This window comes from Oratosquilla oratoria, chromosome 32 (genome assembly GCF_046742065.1).
Source record: "Oratosquilla oratoria isolate Oo_2021 chromosome 32, ASM4674206v1, whole genome shotgun sequence".
Taxonomy (NCBI): Eukaryota; Metazoa; Arthropoda; class Malacostraca; order Stomatopoda; family Squillidae; genus Oratosquilla; species Oratosquilla oratoria.
This window is the reverse complement of record NC_134808.1, coordinates 10,924,370-10,941,869: the sequence shown is the minus strand read 5'-3', so window position 1 is coordinate 10,941,869 and position 17,500 is coordinate 10,924,370. Positions and strand designations below refer to the sequence as shown.

The window sequence follows — 17,500 nt, the reverse complement described above, 5'->3', positions numbered from 1 at the left end:
CGGGGATGTGGGTAATGTGATACCGATTGGTGAATTGGGGAAGAGGAATTAAGAGTACCATGACTTGTTGTCAAGCTATAACGAAAAAGGACCAGGATGCTGAATCGGCATATTATTCGGAGCTGTCGTACAGTGGTTGAACGAGCGAGTGAAGTGGGAGATGAGTTCGGAGATGGAAAAGTGGGTGATGACAGTAACAAGGATGGAGTGAATCCAATGGCAGATTTCCTTTTTATGTCTTTTCTTTACCGGTAGTTGATATGTAACACTAGATCGGGTGTGGAATGCAAAATGCAAAGGGAGTGTGAAGTTTCTAATATGGATACGTCTATAAAGTTTTGACGACAAAATCGACGGGAGTATGCTGTTGTGAAATATGCCAATAGTTCTTTACAAAGTGTATATGAAACAGAATGACCAAAGCATACGATTATTGGTAGTATTCTCTGTTGAATCCATCTGCTCAAAGTATTTTTAGAATCCTCAATACGGTTAATGTAGTACATCTGATATACGTACGTCCATATTCTTAAGAGACGTCGTAATTTATCCCAATTACACACCTATACTGCATGTAACATATTCCTTTTAACTTGGAGAATGATACTGGAAAGTATGTATATGTGTATGTATATAAATAAATATATATATATATATATATATATATATATATATATATATGTATTAATATATATATATATATATGTATTAATATATATATATATATACATATATATACATATATACTGTATATATACACATATAATATATAATGCATATATATGGTATATATATATATATATATATACATATAGTATATATATACATATATATAATGCATATATATGGTATATTATATATATATATATATACATATACATATATATATATATATACATATATATATATATATACATATACATATATATATATATATATATATATATATATATATATATATACATATAGTATATATATACATATAATATATAATGCATATATATGGTATATTCTATATATATATATATATATATATATATACATATAGTATATGTATATATACATATAATATATAATGCATATATATGGTATATTCTATATATATATATATATATATATATATATTACATATAGTATATATATACATATAATATATAATGCATATATATGGTATATTCTATATATATATATACATATAGTATATATATACATATATATATGTATATATATATATATTTATATATATATATATGTATATATATGTATATATATATATTGTATTTATATATATATATATATATGCATATATATAATGTATATATAATGTATATATTTATATCTATCTATCTATCTATATATATATATATATATATACATATATATATATACATATATATATATTCTGGTTGAAATCAACTGCACTAGTTGCTTTAACAATCTTCAAGACTGTATTCTTTAATCTGGAGAATACTTTCCTATTAGCAACTGAGAGGGACAGGAAGTAGTCATTCATGACTCTCAAAAGAATATACACAGTGTATGCCAACTGATATATTTTTGCATAGTAATAGTATTGAACAACTATTGACTCCACCGAAACTATAGTTTTTCGCCTCGTCGTGAGGTGTCTTCAGGGTGAGGACTGCTTTGTAGGATGCTCTGCTATATTGAAGGTCTTCCAACGAATAATGACCGCTGGTTGGATGGGCGGGCTTATAAGGCTCAGCCTGCCTAGCTCAGACGGAATACTGGCCTCTCATTGGCTGAGAGGTGCAGTATGGGATTTTGTCCGGGAGCCAAGGGGGTGGGATTTTGTCTGGGAGCCAAGGGGGTGGGATTTTGTCTGGAAGCCAAGGGGGTGGGATTTTGTCTAGGAGCCAAGAGGGTGGGATTTTGTCTGGGATTCACGAGGGTGGGATTTTGTCTGGGAGTCAAGAGGGTGGGATTTTGTCTGGGAGCCAAGAGGGTGGGATTTTGTCCGGGAGCCAAGGGGGTGGGATTTTGTCTAGAAACTCTGGCCTGATTTGCTGCTGCTCTGGTTACTGGTCCTAGGCGCTGATTGACTAGCAGCTTCCTGAAGGCAGATTGCAGAAGCAGTATCCATTACTTGCCAGCGCCCTACCATCAACATACAGCAAGCTGCCGATTTTATTCTCCCTTCCGCGCGCCCTGTAAAGAATAACTCCCTCCAGGAACAACAAGCCCTTAGACAGCAGCAGCCCCGCGAACAAATGGAACATGTCCAGCTAGTCAATCAGCGCCTAGGACCAGTAACCAGAGCAGCAGCAAATCAGGCCAGAGCTTCTAGACAAAATCCCACCCCCTTGGCTCCCGGACAAAATCCCACCCTCTTGGCTCCCAGACAAAATCCCACCCTCTTGACTCCCAGACAAAATCCCACCCTCGTGAATCCCAGACAAAATCCCACCCTCTTGGCTCCTAGACAAAATCCCACCCCCTTGGCTTCCAGACAAAATCCCACCCCCTTGGCTTCCAGACAAAATCCCACCCCCTTGGCTCCCAGACAAAATCCCACCCCCTTGGCTCCCGGACAAAATCCCATACTGCACCTCTCAGCCAATGAGAGGCCAGTATTCCGTCTGAGCTAGGCAGGCTGAGCCTTATAAGCCCGCCCATCCAACCAGCGGTCATTATTCGTTGGAAGACCTTCAATATAGCAGAGCATCCTACAAAGCAGTCCTCACCCTGAAGACGCCTCACGACGAGGCGAAAAACTATAGTTTCGGTGGAGTCAATAGTTGTTCAATACTATTACTATGCAAAAATATATCAGTTGGCATACACTGTGTATATTCTTTTGAGAGTCATGAATGACTACTTCCTGTCCCTCTCAGTTGCTAATAGGAAAGTATTCTCCAGATTAAAGAATACAGTCTTGAAGATTGTTAAAGCAACTAGTGCAGTTGATTTCAACCAGAATTGCCTTAGAGAAAACCTGTGCCCCAGAAATATATATATATATATATATATATATATATATATATATATATATACATAATGTATAAATATGTATGTATATATATACATATATATATAACGTATATAGTATATATATATATATATATATATATATATATATCTATGTGTGTGTGTGTGTGTATGTGTGTGTGTGTGTGTGTGTGAGTGTGTGTGAGTGTGTGTGTGTGAATGAGTCCCAGTGATTACACACACACATATGTATATATATATATATATATATATATGTATATACATATATTTATATATATAATATATATGAATACATATATATATATATATAATGTATATATATAATATATATATATATATATAATGTATATATATATAATATATATATATATATACATATAAATATATATATATATATATATATATATATATACACTTATATATATATATATAATGTATATGTATATATATATATATATGTATATAAAATCAATATGTTTGTGTGTGTGTGTGTGTGTGTGTGTGTATGTGTGTGTGTGTGTACATCACTGAATTTCCGGCCGCACTAAAATTGAATTAAATAACCAACATTTCAACATTTGGTAAAATTATACAATCATTTTTTTTTCATTTACATTCTTTCTTTTTACAAAAGCTATCATGTTTTGTGGCACCATTAATTTCACAAATATAGATAATATTTATGAACACATACAATGGTTTGTCTAATCATATCAATTCTTATATCACAAAAATAATACACGACTTAAGGGGACACTACAGTAGTGGCGTGTTCCCTCACCATAAACCACCTAACTTTAACCCTTAACCCTAACCAAAATATTTTTTTTAAATGAAACATAGTTATCCAAGTACCTGGAGTGATAGGGTATCAGAATATTTATAGTTGTGGGGGTCTATCTTCAAAACCCTAGGAGAAGCTTGTGAACAAACATATAAACAAACAGATAGACAGAGACTACTACTTTATTATAGTATATATATATATATATATATATACATATATATGTATATATAAATAATATATATGTATATATAAAATATATATGTATACTAGCCAAATTACCCGCGCGTTGCTGCGAGTTCTTGAATACTCCCTAACCTAACCATACCCTACCTAATTTTAACCCTTAACCCTAACCAAAATAATTTCTTTGGAATTGAAATATAGCTTTAAGCACTCCCCGTCCCAGCTGTGCCCCCCCCCCCCGAAGGTTGGGAAACCCTAGTTTGAAAATACATTCATTCACAAACACAAATATTATATGTACACATTCTTTTGCGTGCGTGTGTTTGTGCATGTATGTGTGTGTAGATTGACAATAAGTGTCTACAGCTAAAAGGTGAAGTAATGTATCTAGTTTATTTTTCTTCAGATTATATATGGTTATAGGGGTTTATCTGCAAAAACGTAGGAGGAGTTTGTGAATAAGCTATTTCCACCCGCACTAAAATCAAATGAAAATATCCAATATTTCAACATTTGGAAAAATTATACGATCAATTTACATTTACATGTTTTCTTTTTACAAAAGCTATTTTAGTAGGTGGCAAAATTAATTTCACAAATATAAATAATATGGACACATACAATAGTCTGTTTAATTATATTAATTCTTATATCACAAAAAATGGTAGGCGACTTAAGGGGATACAGTAGTGGCGTGTTCCCACACCATAAACAACCTAACCTTAACCCTTGACCCTAACCTTTTTTTTTTTTTTTTTTTTTTTTTTTTTTTTTTTTTTTTGTGTGGATGAAACATAGTTATCCAAGTACCTGGAGTGATAGGGTATCAGAATATATATGGTTATGGGGGTCTGTCTCTAAAACCCCACAAGCATACCACATAGGTATGCGATCGGGACTTGGATGGTACTAGCCCTGAATTAGACATAAAATTTTATGACAGTTTAGGTCGACCTGTATCCAAATGGAATCATAATAGGAAAAAAGTAAATAAAATAAAATATATAAACTTGTTTTACTTGTACATATAGGTGTTGTGGTACAAAAATATATTTTATTGAGTCCTTCTGACACAAAATTAATTCAATCATAAAAAAACAAAACAATAAAAGTTGCCAAATGTCAGTTCATGTGGACACCACAGCCCGCGAAAATATAAATACGCATTATGTGATTCTAAGTGGCGCACGTCTAGTAATCCAGGGCTAAAACCTGAAGCTGGTATTGACAATGGTCAGAAAGGCCATAAAGGGTCACCGCATTAGGTCAAGTTGCGTCATGGCGTCGGTTCAGTCTCGCGTCTATATACTGCCTGCCACGAGCGGACAAGCTGGTTAGTTATTCTCTGTACTCAAACTGTTACACGTCACTAGGCCTTCGCGGTCGATCTCCCACTTCGGGGACCACGCCACGTCTGCCTCTGACACACGTACCTTTACTAGAATAAATTATACAAACGAAACTACGCACCACTCCCTACGTCACCTAGCCAAAGTAACACACTCATATATTACACGTGGATCAGATTTTTGTGGTAAGGCAGATATGTGAGAAAGCTATAGGAAAAGGTAAGGATTTTTTTTTTTTATGTATTTAGAAAAGGCTTATGACAGGGTAGAAAGGAAGGCACTGCGGGATGTATTACAGATATATAAGATAGGAAGAAAGCTGTTCAGAGTAGCCCAGATATTTTACGAGAGAAGTAAAGCCTGTAATAGAATTGGAAATTGAGAGAGTTAGTGGTTTGAGGTAAAGGTGGGACTTCGCAAGGAATATGTTATGTCGCCTTGGCTGTTCAATTTATACATGGATGGAGTGGTGCGAGAGGTAAACGCAAGGATAATGGGCCAAGGATTGGAGATGGTTAAAGAAAATGGGAAATAAGCCAATTGTTGTTTACTGACAACACCGCGCTTGTAGCAGGGTCAGAGGAGGGACTAAGGAAGTTAGTAACGGAGTTTGGGAAGGTGTGCGAAAGAAGGAATTTGAAGATAAATGTGGGAATGGGTGCTAAGAGGAGATTGTATGAAGGAGTGATTGTGCCGACATCACTGCAGAAACATGGGACATAAGAGAGGAAGAGTTTAAATGTGTTTGAGATGAAATGCCTGATAAGTATGATAGGGATTACTAAGCTGGATAGAGTGAGAAATGAGGAGGTGAGGAGAAGAGCGGCGGTGGAAAAGGAGTTGGGAAATAGGGTTGATGAAAGAGCACTGGGATGGTTTGGACACATGGAAGAAAGATTAGTAAAAGAGTAGAGGGAGTGAAAATAAGGGGGCGACCAAGGACGAGATGGATGACTGGGGTAAAATGGGTATTGGGAAAGAGAGGAATGTCTGTTGAGGAAAGATGGAAGAAAGCAGAAGATAGAGGCGAGTAGAGAATGGTTGTGTATGGATGATGCTGTGATACATGGAAGGGAGTGGGTGGGGGATGCGGGGTGAGGGAGTATGTGTAAATGATATCTTGATGCAGCCCGAAGTGATTTCTCCCCGTCTTCTCCATTTCTGCATGAGGGGACGGAGAGGGAGGGTCGCCCATTAAATGAAGCGGCCTTGCTGTGGATGTGCTCTGTCTTGTTTCATTCATTGCCTCTCCCAGAGCAGTGGGCGAGATGCAGGGAAGACCCGTCATTCAGGAGGAGCCAAGATAAGAAAGAGGGAGGGGGTGAATGGGAGTGGAATATGTGGGGATGAAATGGGTGGAAGTTTAGCCTTTGTTTTTTTGGCTACCTCCCTTGGACACATGGAAGGAATGAGTGAAGAAAGACTAGTAAAAGAGGTATGGAAGGCAGATGTCTAGGGAATGAACATGAGGGGACGTCCTAGGATGAGGTGGATGGATGGGGTGAAGGGGGGTTTGGGGAAGAGGGGAATGTCTGTTGAGAAAGGACGGGAGAGGACAGAAGACAGGGGTGAATGGAGAATGGTTGTATATGGATGATGTTGTGATGCATGAGGTGGAATGGGCGGGGGGATGGGGGGTAAGTTAGTATGTGTGAGCAAAATTTGACGCAGCCCGAAGGGATTTCTCTCTGTCTTCTCCTTTTATGCAATGGGGGGACGGAGAGGGGGGGTCGCCGATTTAATGAAGCGGCCTTGCTGTGGATGTGCTGTGTCTTGCGACACTGCTTCTGATCCAGTGCAGTGGACAAGGTGCAGGGATGACCCGTCATCCAGGAGGTACTAAAATGAGAGGGAGGGTGGAGGGGTGTGGAGTGTATTCAGGGATGGAATGGGTGGGAATGATTTTATGCCTTTTCCTTTTTGTCTACCTCCCTTGTAAAGGGAAAAAAGCCTTGGTATATGTATGTATGTATATATATATACATACATACATATATATATATATATATATAAATATATATATATATATATATATATATATATATATATATATATATATATATATATATATATATAAAATGAATATATAAACATCCCCACTATTAGCAAGGTAGAATAGCCTCTAGATGATTATTCACTAAATTTCACAGTAATATACCCTTAAATAATTTACAGTAAGTACACTTACAATAATGCTTAATTTCACCTCTCCAGTGTTTGAAAAGTATCTCCCAATACTTACGACACAAAAATAATAATGATATAATAATAATGATAATAATACTAATAGTAATAATAATAATAATGATAATGATAATAATAATAATAATGATAATAATAATAATAATAATAATAATAATAATAATAATAATAATAATAATAATAATAATAATAATAGTAATTATAGTAATAATAATGATAATAGTAATAATAATAATAATAATAATAATAATAATAATAATAATAATAATAATAATAAAAATAATAATAATAATAATAATAATAATAATAACTAGTCAGGAATAAAAGTATTTCCCTCAGCCCGTGTTCCCTTTACCTCCTATCCACAATAATAACAACAATAATAATAATAATAATAAAAATAATAATAATAATAATAATAATAATAATAATAATAATGATAATAACAACAACAACAACAACAATAATAATAATAATAATAATGATAATAATAATAATAATAATAATAATAATAATAATAATAATAATAATAATAATATAAATGAATACATACAATAAAATGAAAATGAATAAGTAAATAAGATAAGATAAAATAAATAAATTAATTAGATAAAACAAAATGATAATAATTGGCACATGAGATATTTTTGCCTCAAAGATTTGAAGAATCAGGGACGCATACCCTGAAAGATTGCCCTCCCCTAGACGAAGTTAATGAAATGAAGATGAACCGGCAGCAATGCTGAGAAAGTGTTGAGGTGCACGTTTCACATGACAGGTGTGAAAGGATACATGTGATGGAAACGATATGAGTGAAGATTTTCCTTCCCCATGATATAGACATCCCGTTGATCGCATGCAAGAAAAAGAAAGAAAGAAAAAAAAAAGCATAACTATCTGTACATTAATCACAACCTTCTAATGCAGCAAGTGTGTCAAATGATTTTGAGAAAGTTTCACGAGTCGGTATTGAATACGGAAAGGTGTATATGAAAACAATTCATATTGCTGCCAACTCTTGCATGTGGTTACAGTGAATCGACTCAGAGGGTATCTCGTGCTACGCACCACTGTGGACGCTTTGCCAAGTTCTGTCAAGTACTTCCAAGCACTATGAAGGATCATGGAGTGCTATGAAGTATTGTGAAGTGCTTGAAGGTATTTGGAAGTGATAAATTGAGGTAAGACAGAAGAGGACAATTCACAATGAAGGAGATCAGTACCTTTAGCGTCACTGGGCCTATTATGGAATCTAGCCAGCAGGTGAGTTTGTTTATGAAATTTTACAGGGGTGTTAAACTTCATCATTTTGTCATGCGTTCGCGCGCGCGTGTAATTCTAGATGTATTCTTACTTGTAATATCCCATTTATAAATCTACTTGTATTGATTCATATTGCGAAAGATATGGTAATGAAATATCTTATATCGTATCTTTTTCTTTATAAAGTTCTTATTTCAACATCTGCTTGTTTGTGTTGGCTGGTCAGTTGTGCGAGAGAATAAGAAAAGAAAAGAAAGAAAGAGAGAGAGAAAAAAAAAAGGAATTCGGGATAATTCGGAGGGTCATACGTTGCATTTACTCTACAAAATATTTCTTTGTCGCGGCTCGTGCCGCTTAAATTGTTTTTATCGGCTTAAGAAACCTGCACAGCGAAGCTATAGCGATAATTCCATACCACACTCCTGGTCATATGGCCACTTCCCGAAGGTTGAGTGTGGTTGGAATTTTCCGCCAGAATCATCAGAAATTTAAAATTCCTGGCTCTGTGCAGGCATGCACATTGTCGACCCCACCTCCCCCTCCCTACCCCTCCCTTCTTAGCCGGCTCGCCTGAGTCGTCACTTCAATGAGAAATGAAGGCTTCGCCTGTGGGAGGGAGGGACCCTAAATCTGTGCAGGTTTCTTAAACCGATAAAAACAATTTAAACGGCACGAGCCGCGACAAAGAAATATTATCGGCTGAAAGAAACCTGCACAGCGAAGCTATGCATGAGACGAGGACAGGTGGGAGGAGAGGTGAAGCCTGATTCAAACCGTTATTACGTGTGTCTTTCCTATGGGAGACTTATTCATTTTATTACTCAGTAGAGGGGAGAAAAGAAACGTCAAGTACCCACACCGAAGAATGTAACATGCACAAAATTGCACTGTTCACACAATGTGTAAATTATACGAAAATCGTATCCTGTTCAGCGGTTCCTGGGCCCCTCCCCACTCCTCGGTCGCCCTTTGCCCCCTCCACCCCTTTTTTTTTTTTTTTTTTTTTTTTTTTTTTTTTTAGATGAGAGGGGTGGAGCCGTTTCCATGGCGACACATGGGACAGGGGCGACCGAGTGGTAGAGACACCGTGTCCCCAAGGGAGTCGTCGATGTCCAGCCCCTAGGTCCCGCACCCGCTCCAGAGTGGATGCGGAGAAACGCCAGCGATGCCACGAAGTCCCTGATGCTGTGGGCGTGTGGGGCATGGTCCGGGTCGGCTCTCTCCAAAATGCGGCAAAACAGGTGCGCCCGGGACCTCGGGGTTAGGGGAATCCTAAATTTCGAGTTGTAGAAGAGATGATCCTCAGAAATCTCTTCCGTGTGCTCCACGTAGTCTTCGAACGCACGGACCGGGCGCAGCTGTTGTGGGCGTCCTCCCTCCCGGAAGGATTGTATTCTGAGAGGGCCAATCATGTCGTCCGCTCGGCCGTTCCTGGCCAGGAATGTTGGTGATGGAGAGAGGGTTAGGGCCGAGCTGTCCTCCTCCAGTTTGGAGAAGGACGGGTGGCGGGTGATTGCCGCCAGCTGTGAAGCCCTGTAGTCCGTAGTCAAGGCGAGTAGAAAGACGACACGTTGAAGGAATTGTTCTTCCTCCATAATGGCCTTTTCGAACGCCAGGTACTGCAGAAGACGATGCAAGGACCAGGCCAGGACCGGTTGATGTCTCGGCTCTCTCGAGGCGCTGATCTCCTTCATTAGGAGGGTTCGCGCCCTCTGTGGGACTCAGATGTTCATGCCAAAGCGTAGCGGATCAGTGAGGGCTGTATAGTGAGGCAAGATAGTCGCCGTTGCCCTGTTGGTGGAGTCAGCCAGCCAAGTCAGGAAGTCCAGAACCGTGCTGGCGGAGATGGTCCCCATCGTGTGTCTCCGAAGGCAGTTCCGGAATCTCCGTCAGCAGGACCCACACTGCCGCACTGAGGACGGAAGGTGAGCTCTGAGCATCTTGTCTGCTGCCTCTGTAGAGAAGAGTTGGCTGAGAGCTCCCCGTAGAAACTCCAAGTATCAAGTTGGAGTGACGCTTGGAGAGGTGCGGTAAGGCTATTGGCTAGGCAGGCTGACCCCAGTAGAAGGGGAGAAGGGCCCCATCTCATTAGCTCCCCGAACCACGGCTGGGTTGGCCAGTAGGGAGCTATCAGGAGGACCTGACCCTTGAAGGACCTGAGGGTCTGCATCACCTTCAGGAGGACCGGTGTCGCTGGAGGAGGAAAATGAATACGTACTTCCAGCGGTTCCAGTCCTCCGTGAAGGCATCTGGGCCTCCTGTGCGTGTCCTTTGGATGCAGGTGAGGTAGAGGGGGAGTTGGGTCGTGTTTGGGGAGGCAAACAGGTCCACCTCTGGGGTGCCGTAGCGAAGGGAGAGCGACTCGAACACTTGTGGGCATAGTTGTCACACCACGGAGGTCTCCTGAAACCTGGATAGAGCGTCCGCTCAGTCGTTCTCCCGGCCCGGAACATACTTCGCCGAGAGTGATATGGCCCTGCGTGATGCCTCGGCGAAGATGCAGGGCTAGGAGTGGACCTGATCGGGCCGTACCTTGCCTTTGCACGCACTGTACTGCCGTCACATTGTCTATGTCCAAGCGGACGCTCATGCAGGAGAATTCGGGGTGCCGCTCGAGTCATTCTTTCACCACTATCAGCTCCCGAAGGTTGATGTGTAGTGACCCTCTATCTTCCGACCATCCCCGGCAAGCTTGATAATTCCAGCTCGACTGGAAGCCTCACCCCATGTCCGAGGCGTCCGCCGCTCCTGCCATTCGAGGTGGGGGCGGGTCTATGGGACCGACCGGCGTAGGGCCCCCGACCGAAGCCAGGGACGCAACAAGTTGTGGAGTGCTGAGGGTACCGGCCCGGGCAGGTCGCGCGGGAGGAGCAGTATGCTCCTGTCGACCTCCCGTACCAGCCGTCGGCGCCCCAAGCGGCTCAGTGGAAGGGCCGGGGTCGCGAAGTTGAGGCAACCCCCCCCCCCCCCGAGTGCTGACCGGAACTGAGCCACCGACACCATATTGAATCGCAGGGCTTTCAAGAATTTGCTCAGTGCGCTCAGGTTCATAGCCAGTCTCGTTTTTCCTGGGCCTTTTTTGGTATGGTAAAGAGAATCAAATTAGTAGGGCAAGGTGGATCCCGATCCCCGGAGGGTGTAGTGAAGTCACAAAATCGATTGTAGAACGTATAACAACATACATGCGAGGCCGAGGTCGTTTCCGGGCGACCTCGTCCGTGGGCGTTAGTCAAGAGGCTTCGGCCTGGGTGAAGACGTTCCCTGAGCGTCTCCCGCTAAGACGGGCCTGGACCCTCGGTATGTATCCAACTCACCCCAAGTCTTCCCGCGGGAAGTCCTCGAAGCCCGTGGCGAGCGTCCTCATCCAATAGTGTGCTGTGGCAGTTTGTGACGTCTCATCACCCACAAGCTGACTTCCATATGTTTAATACCTAGTGACATCATGTGATTATACTGTGACGTCACCGGATTTAATCATGGCGTCATAGGATCGCCTTGTGACGTCACAGGGACACAAACTGACGCCATAAGACTACATCGTGACGTCATTTTATCACATAATGACGTCATCTTATCACACCGTGACATCACTTTATCGCATATTGACGTTACCTGATCACATCGTGAACTATTATCACATCGTGGCATCATGTAATCATATCGTGACGACACCAACAAAATGACGTCACAGGACCCCCATCGTGACGTCATATGTTTTCATTGTAATTCCACTGGACCATACAGTAATGTTATAGAATTAGTGATGTCACATGGTCACATCGTGATGCCACAGGGTTACATCACGACGTCACAGGGTCACATTGTGATGTCACAGCATCACGTGACGTCACAGGATCACATCACGGCGTCATAGGATCACATCGTGATGTCACAGAAACACATCGTGACATCCAAGAATCATATAGTGACTTCAAAGGATCACTGACGTCACAGGATCACATTGTGATATAGCGAGGTGTCATTTCCTGGGTGCCTGGACAGCCTAGTAGGGCGGAGTCCAGATCGAGACGTCAAATGATGTCATTCAGGTGATGAGAGGACCCCGTACTGAAGAGCGTTTCCACCAGGCGAGACCCCCTCTTTGCTGAATAAAATCCCTCGCCGCTACACAAGGGGGATGTATGTAAGGTCATACCATGAGAAGGGGCGGATCTCGTAAGAGTCCGTCGTGGTAGGAGGATAAGGTAAAAATGAACGGAGGTGGTCCTCCACCCCGTCCCCCAACCCGACGGTCGTCTGATTGGGGGGGGGGGGGTTCCTCATGAGAGGGGCCTTTCAGTCCTATACCCGCCGCCGGTGCGGAGGGGCGGAAGGAAGGACCAGGAGGGAGTGTGGGAGGGGGGGCCGGAGCCGGAGGCTCGTTAGAAGGCTGTTCTGGAGGGGGCGGGGGATGCTCTGGTCTGCGCGGCCTGAAAGGCCGGATATCGAGATAGGGCAGAGTCGAAGACGGGGCCTATCAGGGACGAAAGGAGGGTGGTGCCGTGACCGGGATGTGGAGGGTGTGGACGAGCTGAGCGTCCTAGGCCTCTTGTGAGAGATAGAACTCTTTCTCGAGCGGGACTTCCTGTTGGGTCTACGTGAGCGGCTCCGGGAGGAAGGTGGGCTCACGGACCTGCCCGAAAAGGAAAGCCGAAAGGTGTTAGAGGGCCACGGCCTGAGTCTTGGCTGTGGCCTGGGCCTGGGCCTTGGCCTTGGCCTTGGCCTGGGACTGGGCCTGGGCATGGGCCTGGGCATGGGCCTGGGCTTCGGCCTCGGCCTGGGCTCCGGCTTCGGCCTGGGCTTCGGCCTGGGCCTGGGCCTGAGCATGGGCCTGTGCCTGGTCCTGGGCTTCGGTCTGGGCCCGGGCCTGGGCCTGGGCCTGGGTCTCGGCCTGGGTCTGGGGCCTCGGCTTCGGCCTGTGCCCTGGCCTGGTCCTTGGCCTCGGCCTGGGTCTCGGCCTGTGTCTGGACCTGGGGCTGCCGAGAGGCCTGATGACTCGGATTGCGAGCGTATAACGTCAAAGTCTACGCCTAGGGCCTGACGAAGCAAGCCGTGAGGCGTTAGAGGACCATTGATGGTCGGAGGTATGGTGGCTGCCGAGAGGCGTGATGACCCTCGGGGGCGCCACCCTCCGTATCATAAGACACGTCCCCCTGTCCTCCGAGAGGCCCGGGTTCTTACCACGGACGACCCGAAGACGTATGAGGAACGAATAACGAGTGGAAAAGGTCAAAGTCTACGCCTAGGGCCTGACGATGCAAGCCATGAGGCGTTAGAGGACCATTGATGGTCGGAGGTATGGGGCAGCCGAGAGGCCTGATGACCCTCGGGGGCGCCACACTCCGTACCATAAGACACGTCCCCCTGTCCTCCGAGAGGACCCGGGTTGTTTACCAGTGACGACTCGTAGACGGGGACGGATTGCGAGCGTATAAGGTCAAAGTCTACCCCTAGGACCTGACGATGCAAGCCGTGAGGCGTTAGAGGACCATTGATGGTCGGAGGTATGGGGCTGCCGAGATGTCTGATGACCCTCGAGGGCGCCACACTCCGTACCATAAGACACGTCCCCCTGTCCTCCGAGAGGACCGGGTTGTTTACCAGTGACGACTCGGAGACGGGGACGGATTGCGAGCGTATAAGGTCAAAGTCTACGCCTAGGGCCTGACGATGCAAGCCGTGAGGCGTTAGAAGACCATTGATGGTCGGAGGTATGGGGCTGCCGAGAGGCCTGATGACCCTCGAGGGCGCCACACTCCGTACCATAAGACACGCCCCCCTGTCCTCCGAGAGGACCCGGGTTGTTTACCAGGGACGACTCGGAGACGGGGACGGATTGCGAGCGTATAACGTCAAAGTCTACGCCTAGGGCCTGACGATGCAAGCCGTGAGACGTTAGAGGACCGTTGATCGTAGGAGGTATGGGGCCGCCGAGAGGCCAGACGACTCCCGGGGGCGCCCCCCTCCGCACCCCCAGACTCGCAGCAATGGGCACAAACCGGACCAAATAGATTTAAGAAAGCAACAACTGGTTCACTAATAGGGTGGTCGAAGAATGGGACAAACCGGCAACCATGCAGAAAGCGCTGAAACTATCAGTTGATTAACAAGCAGGAAACAGATTCACCGGCAAAAATAAAAAATAAAAAAACAAAAACAAAGGCCGGCAGCGGGTATACCGCTCAGTCCGTTTCCGCGCTAGAAGTGACGACTCAGGCGAGCCGGCTAAGAAGGGAGGGGGAGGTGGGGTCGACAATGCGCATGCCTGCACAGAGCCGGGAATTTTAAATTTCTGATGATTCTGGCGGAAAATTCCAACCACACTCAACCTTCGGGAAGTGGCCATATGACCAGGAGTGTGGTATGGGATTATCGCTATAGCTTCGCTGTGCAGGTTTCTTTCAGCCGATGATAGAATATTTGAAAAATATTTTCATTCCACATAAGCTTACTTCCTGTTATAAAAATATTTCTGGTAAGACTGAATAAACAAGACAGGCTTTTGAAACTAAAATCATATTTTTGTGTACGGGGAATATTTACGACAACATTTGCAATACACATATTTATTACATAAAGCATTTTAACTTAAATTGTACTTCAGTATCTTACAGTTTTGAAAGACAAAGGCGTATACATACACACACACACACACACACACACACACACACACACACACACACACACACACACACACACACACACACACACGACTCGGTGGTACTTTGGTAGAGCGCTGGACTGGGAAGTACGATAGTGCTCGCAGTACCCAGTTCGAATCCTGCCCAGGGCAGAAATTATTTCGGTATCGCTGTGCTTCGGGTCGTTACTCTGACTCTCGTGGGCGGGGAGTTGTGTGTGTGTGTGTGTGTGTGTGTGTGTGAAAGGTCATATCATTACCCATAGATAGGTCATACGAGCTCTGAGCTCGCTTCCGGGAGGGAAATAGCTGCCAATCACGAGTCCAACACGTGATCCAAAGACCAAGGTGAATACACACACACACACACACACACACACACACACACACACACACACACACACACACACACACACACACACATATATATATATTTATACACATACACACACACAGACACACACACACACACACACACACACATATGCACATACACACACACAAACACACACACACACACAAACACACACACACACAAACACACACACACACACACACACACACATATATATATATATATATATATATATATATATATATGTGTGTGTGTGTGTGTGTGTGTGTGTGTGTGTGTGTGTGTGTGTGTGTGTGTGTGTGTGTGTGTATTTACCTAGTTGTATTTTGCGGGAAGGGGAGCTATGCTCGTGTTGTCCCGCCATTGTATCTCTCAGTGTCTAGTTTGCTTTTAAACTCGTGAATGGTTTTTGCGCTTACTATTTCATTATCCAGTTTGTTCTAAGTGTCTAAAACTCTATGTGGAAAACTGATTTTCTTCAGTTCTCTTCTATAGCTATGTTTTCTTAATTTCCTTCCATGTGTGTGTGTGTGTGTGTGTGTGTGTGTGTGTGTGTGTGTGTGTGTGTGTGTGTGTGTGTGTGTGTGTGTGTGTGTTACGGACGGACTGGTTAAGTGAAGAGACGTTACGTATAACGGATAAGTGCTTAAGAACCAGCTCACTTCTAGAAGCCACTGTAGGACTGAATTACCTGGTCAGCGCCTAGATAAGTCGTAAGACTAGAAGTAACAAAGAACATTCCAGGAAAGGAATATTAAACTAGCGATAAAACTAGTAAACGAAATTATTAATAACATGGAAAATATTTACAGGCAATAATCAACACAAAAGAGAATGGGCAGTTGGGTCAATGAGACCGTTACACGAATACAAGAATATGAAAAGTATCGTTCAAATACGAAGCACAAGATACGTATACAATATGGTACTAATTAAGTACAAAGAGGTCAGGAACATATGTATCAAAATAAGTAATAAGTACAAATACAAGTATAACGCAAAGCAATGTATATAAGACAAGTAATGGAGGCAAAAGGGGTGATCACTTCACACGAATCGTCTCATGAGTCCAACCTGTGAGAGAGTCTTATCAAGAGAACAATATGCGAGAAATGACAAGGTGTGAGTGATTTCCACAGCTTATATACCATTGGACCGGAAGCGGGATACTTCCGGTGAAGGGCGTGGGTGAGCGTTGAGGAGGGGGGGAGGTAAGTTAACACACGTCAACTTGGATAGTTTTAAGACCCTCGACTTGCTTGAACAATCTACTTATTTAGTAACTCAAATCTGTGCGCTCCGAACTATTCAGGATTACTTCGCTTGTCTGTTTGTTCTACAAGAGTGCGCACATTTCTCCGCACGTAGACAAGAGTACATATAGTGGACGGGCGATACTACGTACATTGTTACAATACATACATAGACAAGAAATATGAACATAATTATTTAATACAAAGGAACACAATTCTATAACATAATTACATACATGACGTAATATCTAATATTACGTTACAGTGTGTGTGAAGATCTGGAGTCTATGATCCATTTCGGAAAACTGTAAACACCAGACTCAATTGAAGGGTTTATTTGCCCGACGTTTCGATTCCCGTCTAGGAATTGTCTACAGTGGGTATAATGGGTACATGATTGTGAACTCAAATATAAATCATCAAAGTGGTAAACCTGGGAAAGGTTCACACTCTCAGTCACATGTACAAAACAAATTTCTTTACAATATTAAATGCAAT

The 17,500-nt window shown here is 43.0% G+C and overlaps 1 protein-coding gene across 3 annotated transcripts in view; it reads left to right on the top strand.

The window, feature by feature from the left end:
- Positions 1–17,500, top strand: part of Septin4 (septin 4) — a 309,607-nt gene that overhangs the window by 74 nt on the left and 292,033 nt on the right. The window contains exon 2 of one of the 3 annotated variants that reach the window (XM_076213803.1): positions 8,419–8,754. In XM_076213803.1, the coding sequence (XP_076069918.1) occupies positions 8,698–8,754 (57 nt within the window). In that variant the 5' untranslated portion in view covers positions 8,419–8,697. Of the gene's footprint in view, positions 1–8,149; positions 8,755–17,500 lie in introns of those variants that run through there. The other 2 variants (XM_076213804.1, XM_076213802.1) reach the window with 2 other exon arrangements.